The sequence below is a fragment of the Trichosurus vulpecula genome, chromosome 7, assembly GCF_011100635.1.
Source record: "Trichosurus vulpecula isolate mTriVul1 chromosome 7, mTriVul1.pri, whole genome shotgun sequence".
Taxonomy (NCBI): Eukaryota; Metazoa; Chordata; class Mammalia; order Diprotodontia; family Phalangeridae; genus Trichosurus; species Trichosurus vulpecula.
The window spans coordinates 120707947-120732178 of NC_050579.1; the positions used below are offsets into that span (position 1 = coordinate 120707947).

The 24232-nt window shown below is 37.2% G+C and overlaps 1 protein-coding gene across 1 annotated transcript in view; it reads right to left on the reverse strand.

The window, feature by feature from the left end:
- Positions 1 to 347: 347 nt before the first annotated feature.
- Positions 348 to 24232, reverse strand: part of ECT2L (epithelial cell transforming 2 like) — a 96600-nt gene continuing 72715 nt past the window's right edge. Inside the window, exons 12-21 of the mRNA XM_036768231.1 lie at positions 21324 to 21446; positions 14877 to 14963; positions 12045 to 12259; positions 10784 to 10931; positions 8109 to 8182; positions 7867 to 8023; positions 6713 to 6778; positions 5497 to 5585; positions 2451 to 2623; positions 348 to 478 (exon numbers count right to left, since the gene is read on the reverse strand). Of these exons, the coding sequence (XP_036624126.1) occupies positions 348 to 478; positions 2451 to 2623; positions 5497 to 5585; positions 6713 to 6778; positions 7867 to 8023; positions 8109 to 8182; positions 10784 to 10931; positions 12045 to 12259; positions 14877 to 14963; positions 21324 to 21446 (1263 nt within the window). The remainder of the gene's footprint in view (positions 479 to 2450; positions 2624 to 5496; positions 5586 to 6712; positions 6779 to 7866; positions 8024 to 8108; positions 8183 to 10783; positions 10932 to 12044; positions 12260 to 14876; positions 14964 to 21323; positions 21447 to 24232) is intronic.

The window sequence follows — 24232 nt, forward strand, 5'->3', positions numbered from 1 at the left end:
GTGCACACTCATGTTTGTGCAGTAATTCCTCCTGGTTTTGTTATTCGTTAGAGCACAGAATCCAAATTTACTGTCTTCCTTGAATCAATTTGTTTAAATCATTACAAGTTAACAGTGGGCATTAAAATCAGTTACCAAAGGGAGTGGTTCAAAATATTGGGCTAAATTAATTCTGTTAATCATAATGAATGTTTGAGCGTAGATCATAGAATCATAGTATTTAGAGTTGGAAGGTGCTATCCTAGTTAATCTTCCATCCAGTGAGGGAGTCCTTTTAATATCAGCTCTTAGACGTTTAGCCTACATTCCTCAGAACAACTAACGAGTGCCTTTGGTGTAGATCAAGTCTAGCCATACTTCTCAATACTACTTCTGACTGCACTCTGCAACACTGATAACCATACCAATTTATCCTCATTCACCGTTGAACAAATCCATTGACATTTTGGGCCTTGGAGAACAAATGCATTCTTGATATCTGTGAAACAACAGAAAGATTTACTGTATTAACTTAGTTCTGCATGTAGGACTCAAAAGAGATTTTAGGGCTAGTGTGTAAAGATATTTACAGATAATTACAGAATTTGGATTGGTTACTAATCATCAGCATTTTCTAAAATATTTAATCTGATTATCAATTAGATTATTATATAACAGATTTTAGCCACAGCTTTTCCTAAAAATAATTATAGACATGGTTCAGGATCCAAACAGCACAGAAAAAAAATTTTTTCATCGAAGATAAGAAATTATAATTAGCATTTTTTCCAAAGTGTACAGTGAATGGGTTATTACAAAGAATCGTTTTTCAGAGTATTGTGCCATACATCAGGTTTGTAAATAAAAGGTTAATTTCCTAGTGAATACATAGATGGCAAATCCTGTCAATGCTTGATAAACTGCCTATAGAATATACATCATAAAATAAATGAGTACAATGGGTAGGAAGCTTTTCTTTTCGTATTGAATATCATTTCAGGTTAGTATTGAGAATAACACATGAAAAAACCTGGAAATATCAAAATCAAATGACTTGTCCTTTGAAAATTCTTTTGATTTTCATGATTTAAAAAAAACTGTCAGTGTAGAGATAAGCTCAGCTAAAAGCATATAGCCAACTTGCCTTTGGTAGTGGAAGAGAACAATGAGAGACAATCCCAAACATTTTAAAACTAAACCATAAAAATACATGTTTATGTTTTATATAATATATATAAATATAAATTGTTAGAAATTGATGTTTTGCCAAAATCTTTGTCTTTTTATAATTAATAATAACCTTCTGGCCTTAGTAATAACACTATCACATAACACATAACAACCTTTTAGATATTTGAAGATTTGTAATCATGTCTTCTGTTAACGTTTTCATCACCAGTATAAGCTTTTGCAGTTTCCATGACTATCCATCATACACACTGGTTTTCAGGTGTCTTACCATCTTCATCGTCCTCTTCTGTACATGCTCCTGTTGGTCAAAAGGTCTCTTAAAATATAGTGCCTGGAAACAATCATAAATCTCCAGGAGATCTGACTTATGCAGACTAGGTCTATCACTTTCCTTAGCCTGGATGCTGTACCTATGTTAATGGGACTGAAGATGGTATTACTTCATAATCAGCTAATCACACTGTTCTTGTCAACTAAAATTCCCAGGTTTTGCACTTGAGTTGTTCTATGAAAACAGCTTTCGAGCTAGAATTGACTTTAGAAGTCACAATCCAAACCCCTCATTTTTACTGAAAAAACAGGTCCAGAGAGGTTAGACTTGTTCAAATTTGGTAGTAAGTGGCAGAATGAGGATTCAAAGTTCCATCCTGTTTAAACATAACCTTTTCTAATTAAAAACAAAACCTTTTTGTTGCCTTTCAGCTCTGCTATTCTGACCTGACCCCATTTTTATAACTCTGGGTCACTTGTTAACATTTGACCTTAATTGTATGTGCCTCTTTTATAAGCTCCTCTTATTCTATAATCTGTGCATAGCCCTTTTCAATCTGCAGTCACTAGGAAACTCCTTGTATGGTCATAGAGATTTCTTTAGATGCCACTCCTTTTTCTTCCTCATTCGAATTTTGTCATCATTGGATTATCAGGACTTAGTTCCTTGGAGCGCTTCATTCTTCTTGAGCCAAATTTAATATGAATTTTAGGCCAAAGGAATAGTACACGTCTCTTTTTTCTAATTTTTTTTTGAAGTCTGCTTTTTCAGACACCAAGCTAACATGTCTGACTATACCCAACATTCTCTTCTTTACCATCTGTCCTGAAGATAATTTAGAATTCGCTTAGTACTTAGTATTTGGATTCTAATTCTTTGGGAATTGTGAATTTCAAACTGGTATATGTAAATTTTAATTCTGTACCTTATTACTACTTTGTATTACTTTATGAACTCTAGAATTCCGCAGCATCCTAAAGCTACCCAACTCAGGAAGAGTGAGACGTACATTTGGAGTCTGGGATGTCTTCTATTAGCAGCCGGTGAAGGGCTACTAGTGTTAGAAACTGATAAGTTGTCTGGGTAGTCCTTTCAAATGGGGTGTGAGTTACAGTCTGATGAGAAACAAGAAGTGAGTCATTGAAGAGGAAAAGGCTGAGGTCACGGATGTGTTCGTAGAGCCTATGTAAAAATGGGAGAAAACAAGAGCATGTATTTAGTTTGAATCTTTTATTGCTGGGTCCTATTTTTTTTAACTTAGCTAGTATAACATTTTCCTTACTGCATACCATTTGAATGTTTTTGCTTGTTTTTGTTCTGATTGTTAACTTATCTGAGTAGTACTCTCTTTTATCTATTGTAAAACAATATCATGCAGCTACCAGGAAGGTTCTGGTAAACTAGTTTGAACTGCGAGTTAATAACGCATATTTCATAACACTTTCCATCAAGAAAGCCAACACAGTAGGACTTTTTCCCATACGTTTTTTAAAATGGTACAAGTGCTTTGGATTTTCAACTTTTTATAGAAGTTTGGAAGTCAGAAGACCTGGTTTTCAATCCCGGCTCCTCTACTCAGTGGTTGTGTGACCTTGGGCTAGTCAGCTTCCTCATTTGTAAAGTGGGGTTAATACTTAATACTTGAACCACCCAACTCACTGTATTTTGCAAAACCAAATGAAGTGCTACATAACTTAAGGAGCTGTAGAAAAGACTTGCAGTTAATGCTAGAAACTCATGATTCCTAGCTGTCAATGAATGTAAAATTGAAATTGTTTATTAGATGAAGTCATGCTTGAAAGCAAGCAGGGATAACATCAATTTTTTAAGAATTTTGTGAAGGCTGCTACATGCTTGGTAGGACTGAGGAGAAAATCATTTTGTGAGGTTGTCACCACTGTTTTCAAAGTAAAGAAACAAGAACAATTTATATATATATATATATATATATATATATATATATATATATATATATATATATATATATATATATATATATTATATATATTTTATATATAGTATATATTTATAGTATATACTATAGTGTATATATATATATAGTATATTTATATATAGTATATAAAACATAAACGGGTGAAGTCGCACAGCCATTTAACAGTTTATCTAGTACTTTCTTCCTGTTGTGTTTTGTTCATGTTTCCCATAGGACTAGGGATATAAGCACACATACAAAAAGGAAATATAGTCCCTGCCTTATTCTATAGGCCTACACTCTGTACTTGGCAAGATAGTATTAAGTTTTGTGTGCATGGCTTGATAGAAAGCTGACAGTATATTTGCTGGAGTCAAGATCATACCTCATAAAGATGAAAGTTTGGGGTTTTCTAATTTTTACATATTTAAATAATTTAAATGATCTTATAATTGAAGAAACTAAATATTGAAGCTTGAGTTATAATAATGGAGAACCTGAGCAATTTTCTTGTGTTTCCTCATCCCATCAGTTTGCCTGGAATTTCTAGTTTGATAGTCTCCTTCCACCTTTATCATTCTCTGTCCTACCTGACAGATTATATTTAAAATCCTATAGACACAGAGTCGTGGCACAGTTGCGTAATCTGATTTTACATAAAGCTTCATATGCCACCTGCCATATGCCAGTGGGAAGAATTCTGGGAAGTATTAACTTGAAGTGATATGTAATTCTTCCCCTGAGAAGAAGATATATTGAAATACTGATTTCTCCACATTTGGCAGCCATCATGTTCCGGAATGAACTAGCTTTGATTTTAATCCAGTATTGAGAAAAAGGCTTTCACAAAAAAAAAAAAAAAAAGGAGGGAGGGTTAATAGATCGCATACATTTGACTCCATTTAAAAAAAAATTTTTTTTCACTGAGTACTTTGCAAATTAGGTAGGGTGAATTCATAGCATGGAGTTCAGTATTCTACTAAAATTACCTATAAAATTCAGTTTTCTGAGCTTCAGTTTCATCATGCATAAACTACAATAACAGCGCATAATATCCCCCACCACAGGGTTGGTGTGATGAAAAGGCTTTGTAAACTGTGAAACTGACAACAGGAGCCAAAGATGAAGGTGACAAGCAACCAAATAATCTTGCCATTTGACTTTGGGAAGGAATAAGAATGATATCTTTGGCCTCTCTGGATCAGCCATCAAGAATTTAGAGCCTAAAATCATTATTGATCAGAGAAATGCAAATTAGAATAACAGGTACCACCTCACACCTATCAGAGTGGCTAATGTGACAAAAAAGAAAAATGTCCGATGTTGGAGGAGACATGAGAAAACTGGGACACTAATGCACTGCTGGAGTTTTGAACTGATCCATTCTGGCGAGCAATTTGGAACTATACCTAAAGGGCTATGAAATTGTACATACCTTTTGGTCCAGTAATACCACTGCTAGGTCTATATCCCAAAGAGATCATAAAAAAGGGAAAAGGATCTATTTGTACAAAAATACTTATAGCAGCTCCTTTTGTAGTGACTTAAGAATTAGAAATCAAAGGGATACCCATCAAATGGGGAATTACTAAACAAGCTGTGGTATATGATTGTAATGAAATACTGTGCTGTAAGAAATGACAAACAGGATGATTTCAGAAAAACCTGGACTCATATGAACTGATGCATAGTGAAGTGAACAGAACCAGGAGAATGTTGTACACAGTAACAGCAATATTGTTCAGTGAAGAACTGTGAATGACTTGGCTATTCTGAGCAATACAATGATCCAAGACAATCCCAAAGGACTAATGGTGAAGCACACTATCTGCCTCCAGAGAAAGAACTGATATTGACTGAATATAGACTGAAGCATGTTGTTTTTCACCTTTTTTTTATTTTATTCAAGTCCTCTTGTACAAAATGACTAATATGGAAATGTCTTACATAATTGCACATGTACAACCTATATCTGATTACTTACTATCTCAGGGAGGGATAGAATTTGGAACTCAAAATTTTAAATAAAAATGTTTAAAAAGTTCAGAGACTAAGAGCACTAAAGAATTCCCAGTGAATTACATCAGGGTTATGTCTGTACTTTGTTATGTTCTTTTTTTACCTTAATGAAAAGCTGACTTTTTCATTGCAGCAGCGAAGCTGGGCCACATCTTGTACCCTAATTAGGAATCTGTTGCTTTCTGAGAGAGTCTGTGAATTTGAATACAAAATTCAAATCAGATCACTAATCTACCTAAGAATTTTTTATGTGCCTACTATGTGCCAAGCACTGTGCTTGGAGCTGAGGAGACAAAATATACATGTCATCAGCTTTTTAATATAAAAAGTCCTTTATTGTAGTCCCATTCTACAAACCATTTAACTTCTCAAATAACTATGCAACTGCTGGCTTGTTGTTTAGTTCAACTTTGAAAACTATATTCAATGAACTAAGTTATTTAAACATTTATTTCTTAGATTGATCCTAGAACCAGATGATGTAAAATAAAATATATTTGGGGAAGTTGATTTCTATTTTAAATTTCTTGAATAGCTTGGGGGTGGGGGTAGAGTTTAAAAGGCACAGAGAAGCAGGGTGCCACCCTGGACCGAGAATCAAAGGCAGGTCTCTGATGTATAAGGCTGGGTGATATTGGATAAACACTCAATCTCTCAGTGCTCTAGGCACTTCGGTAAGACTATAAATTGCAGGAAGGTGCTGACCTGCATTAGTAAAAGGAATTTCCTCATCTGGGAGTTCCTTATTATCAAAGATGTCACAGATCCAGTCTCTATCCCTTTAAAAGCCAGACTAGATCAGAATGAGAAAAAGCAGTTTGAGGGGAATTCTAGAGGAAAATTCATAGAATGCAGTTGCTTAGGTTAAGGATTAAGACAACCAGCACATGCAGTAGGGAGATAATCTTGCTAGTAGCTAAAGGAAGAGGCAATGCCAGAAATTGTTCTGACCAGTTTTGAGTTTGAAAAATGAGACATTTTTCCTTTCCCTGTAACTCTTTTCCTTGACCAACTAAATGTAAAAACAACTGTGCCCCATCCAACCCGAGTGACAGAATTCAATTGAAATTACTAAGTGTCCAGCTTATTAATATTGTCTGATTATTTTACAGTGTGAAGTCCCATATTAGCTACTGCTTTGGGGAAAAAATGTGGAGGGGTACCCCCAAGCAAAAGTCTGATTGTAGCGTAGGCGTGAGGCTCTGATAAGGTTTGTACTTCTGCCCCTTTCATGAGTTACTTCTGGACAGCAGGTCTACTTAAGCTACCAGAGGCAGAAGTAGCCATGGGCACAAGAGTAGGCACACTGGGGTACTTACAGGGCATCCACAGATGCTCCTTTCTATGTCTGACAACTGATCTTTCCTGTTGACGTTTTGCTTCAACTAGAAAACAAAGTCATTATTTTAGACAAACTGAATAATTGTCAACTTTGGTATTTATGAGGGGGAAAATATTCAGTACAGGGACCCTTTCTACAGGGTCTAGGGCAATACTTTGAAAATCTCCACCAGAAATTTTTTTTTTTGTTCTCAGTCTTATGAGAGAGGCAAAAAAAAAAAAAAAAGGAAAAACAAGCTCATATTAACTCTATGTAATAAAAAGCAACCTCCTAAGCATGTCTTAGCACCTGTACATATTCAGTCCAGTCTCTTATGCCTTCTACAAATACAGCACTCAAACTATGATAAATGATCATTGTAAACTTGTTTAGAGCAGGGACTCATTTTTCATCTTTGTATCCCCATGGCCTACCAGAAGGCATGACATTTAACTGGTAGTTTATTGAATTAATGAGTAAATGAATAGTAACCATGAGGTACTAGATGATTCTGAATTAGTAAACTTCAATGAATCAAGCAGAAAGGTCAACTAATACATTTTAGAAAGATTTTCAGTAATATGCTCTAGAGAGGAAGGGAGAAGGGAAAGAATTTTGTAATTCCCTTTTAACCAGAAAATTAAACTTCTCTATTCCATTCCAAAAGCTTTCTGGTTAATCAAGATTCTATTTGGCAAGTATTAGTTCTTACAGGGTGGGGAACTGCCTTGAGGCCACAAGTGGCCTTCTAGGTCCTTGGGTGTGGCCTTTTGACTGAGTCCAAATTTTACTGAACAAATCCTTTTATTGTGGGGATTGGTTCTGTGAAATTTGGATTTGGAAATTTGGAGTTTAACTGATTTGGCGGGGGCGGTGGGGGGGCGGGGGTCGGCGTGTGTGGGGTGGGGGAGGGGTGTGTGTGGATATTTTGAATCACAAGGTTTGGATTACTTTGCCACAGCATCATTAGCTTTAGAGAAGTCTAAAATCAATTAACACAGGTATTAGATTAATTTTCTTTAAAATGTTGGTCTTCAAAGAAAAGGTTGCACAGGAACACAAAGTATCTTGGTCAAAATATCTTTAAATTAATTTCTATAAGATCTAGCTGCCACAGTTACAGAAGATACAGGATCACAGGCATCAACCAACCTGATTTATGTAACCTATGTATCTTTTCATTTGCTTGATTGCAGTAGTCAGGTCTCCACGGTCAACATGCTCTGAAGGTGTGTGAAGCCTCAGACCATAGAGAAGGTTAATGTATTCCTCAAATCTTCTTGGTGGATACAAGAGCAGCTCCTGCAGGCTACAGATAACATAGGGTAGATTTAAACCACCTGGAAAACCCAATGGACTCACTCTTTCTTGCTATTGCCAGAGTAATGCTTCACCTCATCATTCTGGTGACAATGGTCTTGTCCTGCCTTTTCAAAAATGCCCGAAATGATGGAATCATTTCTCTACACTGAAAAATGAGAATTGTATAATTTAATTTCATTATTACAACTTTGATGCATGATACTACAGCTTTTCTTTCCCGCGTGTATGTAATATTTCTATACAGATCTAATGAAAACCAGTAGAGTAGAACCCTGCTATAATGGATTCATATAAACCACAGGGCTAACTGATCCAACCCAAACATAACTATGTACAAGGAAAGCTTCCTGTAACGTAGACACTTCGAAGTTACGTGAGCATTTATTCTTTCTGAGCCACAGTTTTCTTGTCTGTAAAATTGGGCTGATAATACTTGCAAACGTCTACGTCCCTGGCAGTTATGAGGAAAGTAGCTTTCTAAAACTTAAACTGTAAATGTGGGGTTCTTGTTTATAATAGATAGGCTAGCCTTGTCCCCCAATATTATTCTAAGTGGGTTCAACTGCACATTACAAATAAAAGCTTCACCAAGTACATGATCAAGCTGGATTCTAGTGCAGGTTTCATCATTAACTATTAGATTACTTAACCTCCTCCAGTCTCAGTGCCTCACCTTCAAAATATGAATGAAATTTGCCTTATTTGTCTCAAAGGAATACATTGTGAAGGTCAAGATGACAAATGTGAAAATGCTTTGCCAAATAGGAAGCACCATTCAAACACAGAGTGGCCTGATGATAATAGTATCTAGGGTCAGGCTTAGATTGAATTACAGCCAGTAATGAATCAATATTCCAATCTAATTAATCACGAGGAGTTGCCAAATCAGTTTCCAAAATGAAAATACTAGAAATTACAGTGAGACCCATGAGGAAGGGATATAGTAACAGGGCCCAGGGCTTTTGCTATTTGGCTAAGTTTTTCACTCACCTTAAGCTGCTAAGTTTTTAATTTGACATGTAATCAAGTTACCATGGGTGCTGTTTTTGTCTCGATGGGTAGATATAGATATTCATACATCCTATGTATGATATATCACACACATCAAATATGTGTGATATGTCATATATATCATACATGTGCAACCAATCACATATCACACAATATACAATTCTATATCACATGCGTATTATATTGTAATATAGGTCATACACACATATATGGTATATGTAATACACATATATGTAATACACATACACATATATGATATATGTAATATATTACAATATGATCTCTATATATCTTGCTTCTATAATAAGTTACTTCAAAGGTCCCTTTGCTGCCATTCATTGCCTGATGGAATCTATTAAATCTTATTCAAGTTTTGCTTATGATAGAGCTTTTCGAAAGGCATGCTGGAGGTTCTAGTCACACGTATTTTCTACCGGTAGTATACTCTCCCTCTGTCTGTGATACTGTTCCTTTATTTTGAGAGGGAGGCTCATATACCCATTACAAGAGGCCCCAAAGCTAGATTTCCCTTCTATGGGAGCAATAACTGGAGCTGGAAGGAGCTGTATACTCTGGTTCGTCATTCCAGTGGCAGAGACAAGAGAACTGAAGAAAATCCCAAAATATCTTTACCGTCAAGTCTTCTGGGATGACATTAAAGAAATTCCTTGCTTTTCAACATGTTTTGGTGAAACTGAGGTTTCTTATTCTAAGAAGAACTGTGCTAACCATAACCATAATACTAACTAGCTTTCTGTACAATGCTTTAAGGTTTGAAAAACACTTGATGAATGTTATCACATTTTATCCTCACAATCACCCTGTGAGAGAGCTCAGAGAAAGGTTAAGAGACTTTGCTCAGGGCCACGTGTCTCCGGCAGGACTGGAATTCAGGTCTTCCTGATTCCAAATCCAGCATCTTCTCCACTTCACCAGCTAGCTGGCTCTAATCGTAAGCCCCTTTTCTATGCATGAGAGAATCAGACCAGAAAGAAGTTAAGGGACCAGTTCAGCCTAATAACAGAGCAAAGATTGAGGAGAGGGGACTGTGGATGGGGACCTATGACCTCAGTAGAATGTATAACATTTCCGTAATAAAAGATAACCAAAAGATATTTTTTCCCCTTGTCAGAGCTGGGTTAATGAAACTCTGGCAAGTGCCATCAAGTCCAGTGAGGTTTTTTAATAGTTCTGAGCCTTTCATCTATTCTTTTATCCAGTGAGCATCTTTCCCAGACTGAACCATAAGCACGATTTTAAAGGCAGATGATTGTGTTATGGTCGTTTACATGAGGCAACCCAAAAACTAAGGGAAGAGAATAGCGTTAGGGACCATATCTGTGATTTCATTCATATGAGAAACTCCCAGATGAGAAAATTTGTGCAAGTCAAAACCTTTTCTGTATTTTAGAGAATTGCCTCAGATACTGAGAGGTTAGGTCACCTGCCTAGGGTCACACAGTCAGTTATGTGTCAAAGGCAGGACTTGAATTGTCTTCAAGGTCATTCTCTAACCATTATACTATATCTGGAGAAGAATAAAGAAGATGGAGGGGAGGGGAATTTTTCCCTATTAATGATGATCCTTTACTCAAGGAATCAAAGCTAAAGTTTCTCTTTTTAATTCAGAAGAACCCATGTAAACATTATAATAATTTGATTATAATAAGGTCTGCAAAGCACTTTACATATGTTATCTCATTCTGTAACTCGCTAATGTCTTGGTCTTTGGTACCTTCTCAATTGTTTTCAGAACAATAGGGTAGTTGTTGAAGAAGTTGGTATATGTTTTCAATTGAAGTCCAAACTTTATGAATATTTCTCCCAGGCATTGTGCTGGACCCCATTCTTGGAGTCTCTCTGTCAGTTCCCTGAGAAAATGCCTGTAATATGAAACAGACATGATGGGTGAACTAGAACCAAGAAGTATAATTCTCTGCCCACTGGGTAACACATTAATGTTTCATCCTTCCAGTCCACATTTTTAATAAGACTTAGGGCTGATTTTTTCTCTTAGCTGTGACTCTGACCTCCAGAACTAGAGGATGCGGCAAAAATCAGAGACGGGGCAAGTCCCTGAGCTCATGAGGAAGTAGATTCCCCTCAATCCTAAGTGCCTTCCTCTTTGCTGTCACGCAGAGCTCATAGACTACAAGGTGGCATTTAGTAGTCTGCAGTACCACCCCCACCTAAGAATTCCATCCCCTCATCTTCAAATACTTAGAGATATTAAGCATCTATAGAGAAAGAATTCCCTAAACTTCTTTTGTAGATCCAATGTTTATTAAATCCCACAGAATGTTCTCCCCAATGTCTAAACACAAATTTCTCCTGGGGGTAGGGGGTGGGGAGCAGCTCAAGGTCAATTTCTCTTATTCTGTCTTCATTGAAATGACTACAGTTATCCCTTCCACATCGTAACTTTCCCCATCGTGGTTTCAATATATCGCAAGTCAGCATAAGAAATTAAATGGGAATTTTGCAGTGAAAGCTGCAGATGACACAAAAAAGCCAGCAAAGACACAGGATAAGTTTAACAACTCAGAAATGCATAAAATACATATATGTTGTATAATATGTACAGTGTTATATAATATCAACTCAAATTTTATAATAAGATACTATAATAAATAAATATATATATGAAAAAAATTCATACTTCTTCTCTGGTATAAAGGGATGGCCAAAAAATTTTATGGGATTTTCCAGATCATAGGGGCATCATGGGGGCATCATGCCCCTAACCCTCACTATGTGGAAGGGATAACTACTCTCCTTTCTGTAACACAAGGTGCTCAATGACAGTTAGGAAATTGTTCGTCAGCCTTCTCTTATCAAACTTATCTTTATTCCTTTCTCATTTGAGGTTCTCAGCTCATAAATAAATAATGATCTCCCCCTTTTCTCCCAACAACTTGATTACATTTTGGAAAATGACACATGGGTTCCTTTTCACTACACCATCCATATTTTGGTAGTAGGTATCTAACAAATACCTATTGAGATCTAAGACACCCAGTATATCAGAGAAGATGATCTGGACATCTGTGGAACTTAGGATGGCTCTGTTTGATGCCAGGGCTGCTTTCAATGGAGTGACGTAAACATCTCTCACAGTTTCCAACATCTGTACATATGTTCTCTCGCTTTTCAAGAGCTCTCCAGCAATTCTAGTCCTCTTTTCTGCCAGATCCATTTGGAGCTTCCTTTCCTATGGAAAAAGCATAAAAACAGATAGGAAAGTTAGAAAACACACCCTTAAAGGTTTATGATTTCAGAATGAGTAAAGGTAGAACTAGCCTATTTACAAATTAACTTTTTGCATTGAGAAGTGTTTTTTAAGTGTAAGATAAGAAACGTTAAGTGGAACCTTGATAATACTAACCACATATTCTTATGTGCAATCTCTGTCATTACCTCTCTCCAACAACCCCATGCCCAAACAGTTTTTCTTAGGATCATAGACAGATTTAGAACTGGAAGGGACCGTAGAGCTCATCTAGAGCAGAGGTGTGGCTGCAAAAGAATCCTGATTGTAGGTGAACCAGCTTAAAATGTAATTGAGAAATGTTTAATAATTAATAAATAATATTAGTTATTCAATAAATTAATTAAATAATTATAAATATAATACAGCATAGATAATGTTAATCTGTAGTTTTCTAAGTCAGTATGTCTACTTGAATTTAACACTAGTGATCTACAGATTTTCATATTATAGATGAGGAAACTGAGCCCCAAAGAAGTTAAGTGACTTGCCCAAGGTCATATAAGTAGTGGCAGAATCAGGTATTGAGCCTAGGATCTCTGTCTCTAAATCTTCTCACTGTCCACACTGCTCTTTTACCAGGTTGGCCTTAAAAATTCAGGAATGTTATTTTTAAGATGGTCTCTCTGCATGGTTCCTATAGTATAGTTCTTTTCTGAGAAGAGATAAGGGCCCTTTTCTATAGTATCTCTCTGTGATCAGCTCCCATAGATTAAATGATCATTTCTATGCAAATGAATCACAGATCTAAGTATTCAGGCCCAGTGTCTCACCCTGAGCATCAATCCGGGACCACCAATTGCTTATTAACCATTTTAAACCAGATTTCCATCACAGACATCTCAATCTCAACATGTCCAAAACTGAATTCATTGTTTTTCCCCCAACCCACCCTTCTTTCAAACTTCCCTTTCTGTAGAAGGCACTGCCATTCTTCTAACTGTCTAGGTTTGTAATCTAAGCATTATCCTCCACTTCTCACTCACCCTCTTCCTACACATCCAATCAATTGCCAAATCTTGCTGTTTTCACCTTTATGTTTCCCACATCCAACCATTTCTCTCTACTTACAGAGCCACCACCGTAGGTCAAGCCCTCATCACAGCTACCTAGATTATTGCAACAGCATCCTAACTGGTCTCCTTGCCCCAAGTCTGTTTCTACATGGCCACTTAGCTAACAAAGGTTAGAGTTTTCCTCTTAGAGTTCAAATGGCGTAAAATCTTGTTACAACAAAACAAAAAAATCAGCATGACTTTCATAGATTAAAATTAAAATAGAAAAAGTGAATTTGTCAGAAAAATAAGATAACAAAAATAAGATTAATCAACAGGCACCCCTACTATGTTCTAGGAAATGCACTGGGCGCTGGGGATACAAAAACAAAAGGAAAAGTCAATCAGTCAAAAAAAAAAAACACTTATTAAGCACATACTACATGCCAGGCACAAAGCCATGCAGGGACAAAGAAAGGTAAAAAGACAGTCCCTGCTCTTAAGAAGCTCCTGGTGTATTGTGGGGAGACAACGTGCAAACAACTATGTAGAAAGAGGCTATATAGAGAATGGTAAAAGCTATATACATAGTCCCTATCCTCAAGGAACTTAGAGTCTAGCTGGGAAAGATTATAGTCAATTGTCTTAGAGATACATTCTACCTAGTCATTTTATGGTTCAAATGGTATACTAATCTAATTTGGGGAGAGTTAGGAATGATTGCCATATTCCATTTGGTAATGTTTAGAAGTATATGCCATATATTCCTTATGTTCTTGGATTTATACATTTGATTTTTCAAATGCCAAACCACTTAATGTTGTTTCAAGACCTCTCTGCCAAGGGGCCTTTATAATGTTAGGAGGAGATATTATAGTATTGAGCCTTGCCTTATAACTCACTGCCATTTATTAGTTATTGGTAGTAGACCTCATTGTGCAGACTACTGCAGACCACAAAGTAGCATCAGTGTAGTGTCTAGATCAACCCATTACTAGTAATTACATGACAGAATTAGACAAAATACCATCTTCTATGGTAGGAGGTCCTCACCAACATACATTTTAAAATAAGAATTGAAACAACAATAATGATAATAAATAATCACATTTATATAGAGCTTTAAGGCTTACCATATATTAACTCATTTGGAAGTTGTAATGATTTCCATGCATTTCTAAGTCAGAGAGTAAAATTAATTAATGAACAAATTAAAAACAAGAGCCATTGATTACTGTAGTGCCAATTCTTTAAGTTACGTGTCAATATAATGCTGAAAAAGGAAATAAGAGCATGCCTTGGCCATGTTCATAATTAGATAAACTGGCATCTCTCCCTAGCCTATTTCTTTCATGGTTCAGATTTTGCAGATATAATAATATAACCATCGTTTCAAAGAAGGAAAAAAGTTTCTGCTAGCATCTCTCTAAGTTGGCTAAGTCATTTTTGTTTGTTTATTTTTAGAAAAGAAAACTTTCATGCCAAAAAAAAAAACTCCAGAAAATGGAGTCAGAAAGCTGACAGGAGGGATCACAGTGGAAAATGGGAAACACTAAATAACTTACCAAGTTAATGAGCATCTCGAGTTTTAAATCATCTTCACTAATACTAGTCTTTCTGTCCTGAGAATGGTCTTCTTTCATATTTCTTTCCTAGAAAGTGAATGAACACTTCATTGTATGGGGATAATGATTGTCATATTTCTTCTGTTTCCCTATCATCATATGCTAGACACATGACAAATGATTTTCAGCAGAGGAAAATACAGACTTGTCCACTGATTCATTAATTGCATGATAAAAATTTAAGTCAACTAATAAAATTTGTACAAAAATAAGTATCAGTTCTTAAGGAAAATTCCCTGGCTCCCTGCTCCATTAAATGATTTTATATATTAAACCACTCATCCAACTTGTAACACCTTAAGCTTGAGAAGACTCATATTTACATGGGATCCCAGTCTCTCCCATCAGCAAAGACCAACAGAATCACACAGCCAGGTCACTAGCCTGAGGGGATCACACTGTCTTTTGATTATAGTCCTCAGCCTCAAATGAGTGGTCCCTCCTTACCATCTGAGGGCAAATTTGTCACCTTATTTTTAAGAGCCAAGAAGGGAAATTCTCAGGAAACTTGATAAAGTCTTACTTCTTTTATCTTCTAATGAAAATAATTTGCTATATCCATTGTAATTACCTGTATCCCTCCTGCTTCTTCAAAGAATCATGTCAAGTTTATTGTTTTCTTTGATTTCCCTTAATTTGTTGTGGTTGCTGCTGCTGTTGTAGGGTGTGTAGAATTGCACATGGTGGAATCGCACCTGAAATCTGTGCTCAAAAAAGTGCCCCCCATTTCTTAGAGCTGGCTAATCTATAGGGACCTGTCATTTCCCAGATATCCTGAGCTAAGCCCCACAGTTTAAAACTGTGCTCTAGGGATTCAGTTATTTCATTTGCCCTCCCTGCTTGGTGTTGCCTTATATGATTGTTTCTCATTTGTAATCATGATGGTCAGGGAAGAGAGGTTTGGTCTGGATTGGACAAAAATGTCCCTACAGACCTATCATCTCAACAGAACTACTTCCTTACTCAATTTTCCACAACAATGAACATGGATTCAATTGCTCATGATACTGTCAGAGTAACTTTTAATAACACTAATAAGTAAAATATATGCCACAGTTTAGGCTCATAGGATCTGAGACTTAGAACTCGAATGAATCTTGGAGGCCATCTAGGCCTATCTCCTTATTACACAGATCAAGAACCAAAGTCCAGATTAAATAACTTGCCCAAGATTGCACAGGTAGGAACTGGAAGATCGGGGAATCAAACCCAGGTCATCTGACTCTCCATTCTTTTCTCCTCCCACTATAAGGGCTTAAAGCTACCATATGAAAAATAAGCTCACCTGGTCTGGGCAAAAGGTTAACCACACCCATATTGATACAGCCCTGTGGCTCTGATAGATTTAGAAGTTCTCAGAAGAACAATGTGACGGCTTCTAGTATATGTCACCCTACCGTACAGGTTGACCTAAATTTTTTCTGAATAAACTCTCCATGTATATGGCCCTCACCTCCAACATCTTGCCTAAATAAGCAAACAAAGGAACCAACAAATGAATGAACAAATACACTATAGCCTTAATTAGCATGACTAAGGTTTTGTTTCACTTCTGGTTAGCCAGCTGTAACTTCTGGTGTATCTGTCTTTGCTTCTGTGAACTTGGTCTGAGGTTGAGACCTGTTCTGGGAAGTCTGAAGTTGATAAACTTAGTCATTTACACAAGACATTTAAGCTGATACAGTCTGGGGGTTGTGTTAAACTTCAAACTAAAACTAAACATGACGCTAGATTTTTGCTATTACTGAACACAGTAGAAGTGACAGTGGCAGTGAAATGAACACATTTAGAAGAAAGGTTTGCATGAGTTTGGAGTGGCCACCTTCAGTTATGTTTGGCCATCGTGGGCTTTCTGTAAACCAAATTTCAAATCCACACAGGAATGATAAGGTAGAAGGTATTTTCCAGCCGTCCAGGTATGTCCCACAGTTTTTGGTGACATGTCTATTATTGTTGCTAGTATCAGGGGGTAACAGTAATACTCCTGCTCCATGGTATGTGACAGAGAGATCTCTCTGATTAGTGGCTCAGTTGCCATGGAAACTATTGCCCTTATTTATGTGCAATGTGTGGTGTACACATGACCAGTATCCAGGGGTAACCGTCAGGATGAGAGTTGTTGTTTTGACAATTATCCCTTGGTTAGGCAGATGAATCCTTTCCACTTCACTCCTTTAGTTTTAGAACATTTCCTGACACTCCCGGAAAGGTCTTTAAAACACTTATCTCAGCGGGATATATATGTTCCCAAAATCACTTGGCAAATGCTTCCCATTTCCTTCTGTACTCCCTTAATCCATCCCCCTTGGACTATTGGAGGAAAATCAGCAGCTAGTTGCCAAAGCTTTTCTTCTCGGTCAACAAGCCATGGTGTTGCCTTGTTTTGTCCAAATGGTTCCTGAGATCCCATAAATCAGAGACACAAAGTCACGGGCAAACAAATGAAAACCTAATATATGTTTGACTAATTTGGTAAAAGGCCAAAAGAAATCCTCAGCATTAGGAGGTTTAAAATGCCTTTGACTGTCACAGCGCATTAAGGTAGCAGAACACCAGGAAATCCTGCTTTCTAACAATACGGCATTTTTGGAGCCCCAAATCTTTGTTTTAGAGCACCAGTGGGTGATTATGAGGGAATAAATCTCCTTGGAGTGTCCAAAGACGTAGGCCTGTTGCTGCTTGAAACAACATTAGTGTATGACTTTAGAGGACTAACTGTAAGGCATTCCTCCGTCCTCTACGTGTTATACCAAAAGAATGAGGGCCAGAGTATTGACATGTTTTGTTTAACTGTATTGCTTTATCACCAGGAAGAATTCTATGGAGGGAAGCTTCAGGCAGTGATATTTATATTTATATTTATATAGCAGTCAACATAATTTTTAAAAGAAGACATTAATTACCATCACTTCACTTGAGATTTGGTTTGAAGGATAAAAAGACTAACAGCAATAGTAGTGATAGCTGACATTTATAAAGCACTAGTATGGTCTGGGCACGGTGGTACGCACTTCATAATTATTATTTCACTGAACCTCACAACAACCCTGGGAGCTTGGTACTATTATCACACCCATTTTACTGTTGGGGAAATTAAGTGACTTGCTCAGGGTGACACAACTACTAAGTGAGCCTGGATTTGAATTCAGGTCTTCTGGGCTCCAGGCCTGGAGTTCTATTCACTGTGCCACCTTGCTGCTAATGTCAACTTGGAAGGAGGCTTCCGGCGGAGGGCCCCAGGGATCTGTGCTAAAAGCTGCCCTTTGGAAGAGGGAGTACACTTGTTCTGTTTGATCCCAGTGGGCATAGCTAGGAATAATGGCAGGGGTGTGCTGCAACCAGCTCACAAGAGCTAGAATATTGTTAAACTTTCAGTGTATTTACACCTCAGAAATCAGCAGACACCACAAAGCAAGGATTGATTTATTGTTCTGCTGATTCTCTAGACTTAAGAAAGTGTTAGAGAAAATGTTAATAAACATAAAAGTGGGTTGTGTGTATTTTTTTTCTGAAGAGCTGGTTGTTAAATGTTTACCACTCTACCCTTGTGAAATGAATAGATGCAGGTTTGATGTCATAAAAAGCTTCTTAACAGAGCTATCATCAGAAGTCTTTAAGCAAATCCTTGTCAGATATACTTTAAAGGGGATTCTTTACGAGGCACGGGTTAGACAATAAGTCCTATGAGATCCTTTCCACCTCTGAAATTCTGTGATTCTGTGATACGCCCAAGGACAAAAATATCTTCTCATGGTGGTTACCTAAAGGCTTAGGTCATCAGTTAAAGGAGGTTTTCTTAGCTCACAAAGCCTACTAGGTGCCAAGAAATGTGCTAACTGCTTTTTACAAATATTATCTCATTTGATCCCAAAAAGGGAAGAATATATATAAACACACTCAGTTGGATATAGGAATCTATCTTACTCAATAGGGAAATGGGAGGGGAAGGGGATAATAGATGTGGGGTAGGAAGGGGCGATGAGGGAGGGATGATAAAAAGGAGATGGATTAGGGGAGATGCTGGTCAGAAGCAAACAGACTTTTGAGAGAGAGAGAGAGAGAGAGAGAAAGAGAGAGAGAGAGAGAGAGAGAAGAAAAACAGAAGAAAATTAGAGGGATTGAAATACAGAGTAATCATAACAGTGAATGTGAATTGGATGAGCTAACCTTTAAAACAAAAGTATATAGCAGAATGGATTAGAAACCAAAATCCAACAATATATTGTGTATAAGAGACACACTTGAAACAGAGAGACACAGATAGCTAAAAAATAAAGGGCTGGAAGAGAATCTATTATGCTTCAGCTGAAGTAAAAAAAAAAAAAGCAGGGGTAGCAATCATGACAGTGGTGCAGTGGATAGAGGGCTGGGCCTGAAGTCAGGAAGACTCGTCTTCCTGAGTTGAAATCTGGCCTCACTAGTTACGTGACCCTGAGCAAGTCACTTAACCCTATTTTTTTCAGTTCCTCATTTGTAAAATTATCTGGAGAAGTAGACAAACCACTTCAGGATGTTTTCTAAGAAAACCCCAAATGAGATCACAGAGTCACACACAACTCAACAACAACAACAACAACAACAAAGCAATCATGATCTCAGACAAAGCAAAAGCAAAAACAGACCCAATTAAAAGAGATAATCAAGGATACTACATTTTGCTAAAAGGTAGACAATGAAGTAATATCGAAAATTTTTACAGCCAAGTTTCTCTGATAGAGGCCTCATTTTTCAAATATATGGGGAACTGAATTATATTTATAAAAATAAGTCATTCCCCAATTGATAAATGGTCAAAGGACATGAACAGGCAGTTTTCAGAAGAAGAAAGCAAAGCTGTGTATAGTCATATGAAAAAATGCTCTAAATAACTATTGATTAGAGAAAGGCAAATTAAAACAACTCTGAGGTACCACCTCACACATCAGAAATGACAAATGCTGGAGGAGATGAGGGAAAATAAGTACATGAATGAATTGTTGGTGAAATAGTAAACTAATCCAACCATTCAGAAGAACAATCTGGAACTATTCCCAAAAGCTATGAAACTGTATCCAGTAAAGCCACTACTAGATCTGTACCCCAAAGAGATCAAAGAAAAAGGAAAAGGACCTTTATGTGCAAAAATATTTCTGTGGTGGCAAAGAAATGGAAATTGAAGGGATATTCATCAATTGGAGAATGGCTGAACAAGAGGTGGCATGTGGTTATAATGGAGTACTATTGTGCTGTAAGATATGATGAGGGGGTGGTTTCAGAAAAACATAGCAAGAACTATATGAACTGATGCAAAGTGAATTGAGAAGAATTGAGAAGATCATTGTGCATAGGAACAGCAATATTGTAATGGTGATAACTGTGAAAGACTTGGCTACTCTAATCAATACAATGATCCAAGACAACTCCAAAGGACTCATGATGAAAAAATAACCACTTCCAGAAAGACAACTTATGAACTCTGAGTGCAAACTGAACTTTAAAAAGAAAAGAATGTTAAAACTAAATGAATAATAAATTTGAGTGGGAAGAAAATATTTCTTTTTGGATGATAGATTTCTGATGGGATAAATATTGCTCATATCTTATGATAGCTCAAGCAAATTTCATTTCTTTAGGATCTCCCAGTTAGAGAATATGATTAGAGCTCTTAGGAGAAATAGCATTTCTGAAATGCCAAGTGTTATCATAGTCACTGGGCAGCAGAAGGATGTAATAAGATCACAGATCTAGAGCTGGAAGGGATCTCAGAAACCAGGCAGTCTCTCATTTATTAAATGAGAAAACTAGAGCAGCAATCCGAAAATCAGAAGGCCTGCATTCTAGTTTTGTAATCTTACTTGCTATGTCGTGTAATCCCTGTTTCCTAATATTTCAACCTGGAGTAGTAATACTTGCATGGCTTGCTTTACATGATCATCATGAGCAAAGCACTTTGTAAACCTCTAAGCACGATTACACATAAAAGGTAGAGTCAACGACATCTTCCAGGAAATGTTTAATTAGAATAGGAGGTGGACTGGTTATGTAGGGATAACAAATGGACAAACCAAGGGTTGTCGGCACAGACAGCATATTCAAAACTTAGGGGAAGGTCTCCAGAAGCTTGGGTGGACACACTACTCCATTCCAAGTGTGGAAGCTTTATGGGAGGACACTGAGAATTTATGGGAGACAAGAATCTCACTGGATGAGAAATACAGATGGTTTGTAATAGGCACCCTTGCAGAAAAAACCCACATTAATGAGATCACAAATCCACCAAAGTAATGAAGTATGAATTAATTACCTCTGAGTGTCTTCCTTTACAGGGAAGAGCATGGGAATTTCACCCTCCTCCAGTGCCTATCTCTTCAGAACAGACTGTAGTTGGAAGGATAGAAACAGTTTTACCTTTGTTAATAAACTGAAAGTTGTTGCATCACATTTTGTTGAGATGAAATTTCCATCAAAATCTATGTTCTTTTTGCTAGACTTCTTCAGCAGAAAATATGCCAGATATTCTAGTGGATTTTCCTGGGGGGAGAAAACACCCAGAAGGAATCCCTATTTAAAACAATCATCATTCAAAATTCTTTGAGACATAGAAAGTGCGAGGGAAGGGAAGACTTTTTTTTTTCTTGGCTCTTTGTGTAGTGTAATAAAATATCCATAGAAAACAATGATAATAAATGCTGTTATTCGGCTAGGTCAGGAAACAGTGTATTCTCTTTAATAGAAGTGCCAGCCATGTCATTGCTTTCTAAGTTCAGGTCAAGACACAAATTAGGGTAACTTGAGGTCTATAGAAAAGTGTCAAAGCATTTCCAGAAAAAGGACATACTTCCCATTCTTTATGCCAAACATGGAAAGGGGAAGGGGAAGGGGAAGGGGGGGAAGAAAAGGAAAGTTTTTCTAGGGAGGAGCCTCTGAAGGAAAGGCTATATCCAGGCCTAGCCCATTTCCCACCAAATAGATATGCCTTGTAGATGTATTCCTGCATAGTCTCCCAAGGAATGTAAATATGGGAATCTGTGTATGTGTTGGAGGTAGAGAGTAGGGTTGGGTTGAAACAAGTGGCCCAGGACTCCCTATTTCGGTTTCCATTTATATCTTAATGTGTTTCAGTGTGCTGTTGTTGTTCAATTTAGGATCATGGCAAGAAAAGGCAGGAAGCCATTGAAATATGCCGTTACCCAATTACCTATGGTTAAAGAATTCAAATGCAATGAAGTGCACTTTACTTTAAAACTATTCTGAACATAATTTTCTTTGGTAATACAGCAATGTCTCTGGGTCATCATTATGAACATAAATTATTGCTGTAGCAGCAAAGCCCAGAAGTGACCATTAATAGGGTTCTAGTTGATAGAATGCTAGATAAGCCACTTATGGCTTTGTGTTGAAAGACTAATAAATCATTCTTAACTGAATTTTCACAAGTTCAGCACAATATGGTCCCCAAAAAGCAATTTTGAGAGATTTCTGTTAATCTACCCAGGAAATCCATCACCTATTTAAAAAATAAATTAGTTTCCTATCCAAGCTCTAGTTGAAATTGAAGCAGATAAAAGTAAGAACAAGGAAAAAGTTAAATTAACCTATAGACTTGTAGAGTTAAATTACTATTGTTGAAAGGAGGTGTTTGAGAATTGATTTTTGTTTGTTTTTTGTACCTGTAATTCATTGTTATCTGAATTCCTCTTACACTATAACCTTGACAGTTTCATTGTAACTAACAGTCTTAGAGAGTTGTTTGGGGCACCGAGAAATTGCCATGTGCCAGGGGCGTGTCATCAGTATGACTTGAACCTGGGTCTGCCGGATTCACAGGCAAACTCCTAGTGATTATGTCATGCTGTCTCTACTAGAACTAGTTCCTGAAAAGTCTGAGGGAACTAAATATAGCAGGGAAACATGAATACCTTTTCTCTTTTCCCCTCATTCTCTTTACTAACTCCAAATTTAGAGCCTACCACTTCATTTTCCTCTCAGACTTTTTTATTTTCTCTTAGTGTTTCCTGAAGTTTCAAGTTCTCCTTGACACTTCTGATGTTTGAATGGGCCTCTCTAGAAGCCAATTCTTCCTATTCTGGATCTGATGGGATTTTTAAAAATCTCTTCCTTCCTCACACTCAACACGAACTAATGTAGTTCTTTTCTCTTTGCATTTGCTTTCCTTCTCCAATTATCAGTCCCTTAGCTTTCCAACTCCTAAACATTTTTCTCTTTATTTTTCTTTTCTTTTCTAGTTTCAATCATTACTCAATTTCTCCTATATTCTCTTTATTCTCCAGTAAAGGCCACAAAACTACTGCATTTACCTGTCTTCTTTAAAAAAAAAAAGGCATTTCTGATTAGAATCAAGGGCAAGACAGAAAAAGGTTCATTATATCAATGACTATGCTACTTAAGGAATTTTAGCATAAGCTTGCTTATAGACTTGATGCAGGGAAGGGTTCAAAACTTTTTAACCACTGCTCTCAAAGATGACAAAACATCTCAGAGAATGACAAAGCTATACTTTATTTTAAGGTTAATCAGTGAAGACAGAATCTTGATTGAATCAATCAAAAGGTTTGAATAAGTCCTTAATCAATTTGAAAGAATCACTGAGTCTTTGGACCATTGGAGGAAAGGAAATCTCTTTTGATTGGCCAAGTGGATCAGTCACACCCTTTGGGTTCACATTCAAAGTTAGTGAGTTTCTCTCTTCTTCTCCCTCCTCCCTGTTGACTACATGATGACCTTCTGAACCTTGAACAATCAGAGCATCTGGAGTTCCCAGAAGTCATTTCCCTGAAATAGGAGTGGCTAACAGCAGTGTCTGAATTCATAGATGGGAGATCCAGCAGACACTGAAGAAAGGCAGCTTCAGGGGGTGTCTTGGGGCAGAGAAAATATAGGCTATGGTCCCTAGAAAGGCACCAATTCTTGGATCCCAGCCAGATCCTAAGTCAAACTTCATGAGTTCTATTCAAAGAGAGAAAAGGACTCCCGGTGATCAGAAGCTACGTTACCCCCTTGCCACATGTATCTATGTTTGTACTACTACTAAGCCTACTCTCCCCGTGTGTGCGTGTGTGCGCGCGCGCAAGGAGAGACTGTGCCCTTGGCTTGGGGGCATTGTTTTTGTAACAACTGTGTTTGCTACACCTGCTAAGCAAGCTGTACCTCTCTAAAAGTTACTTGAAGCTGCTTGATCACCTACTGGAAGCATGCAGGTTGGGGGTTGGAATCAGGATTAAGCGTCATGAATGACAATCTGTGAAAACTCCTATCTCTCAGAATTACCCCTAAAACCATGAAGGGAGAAGTAGTCC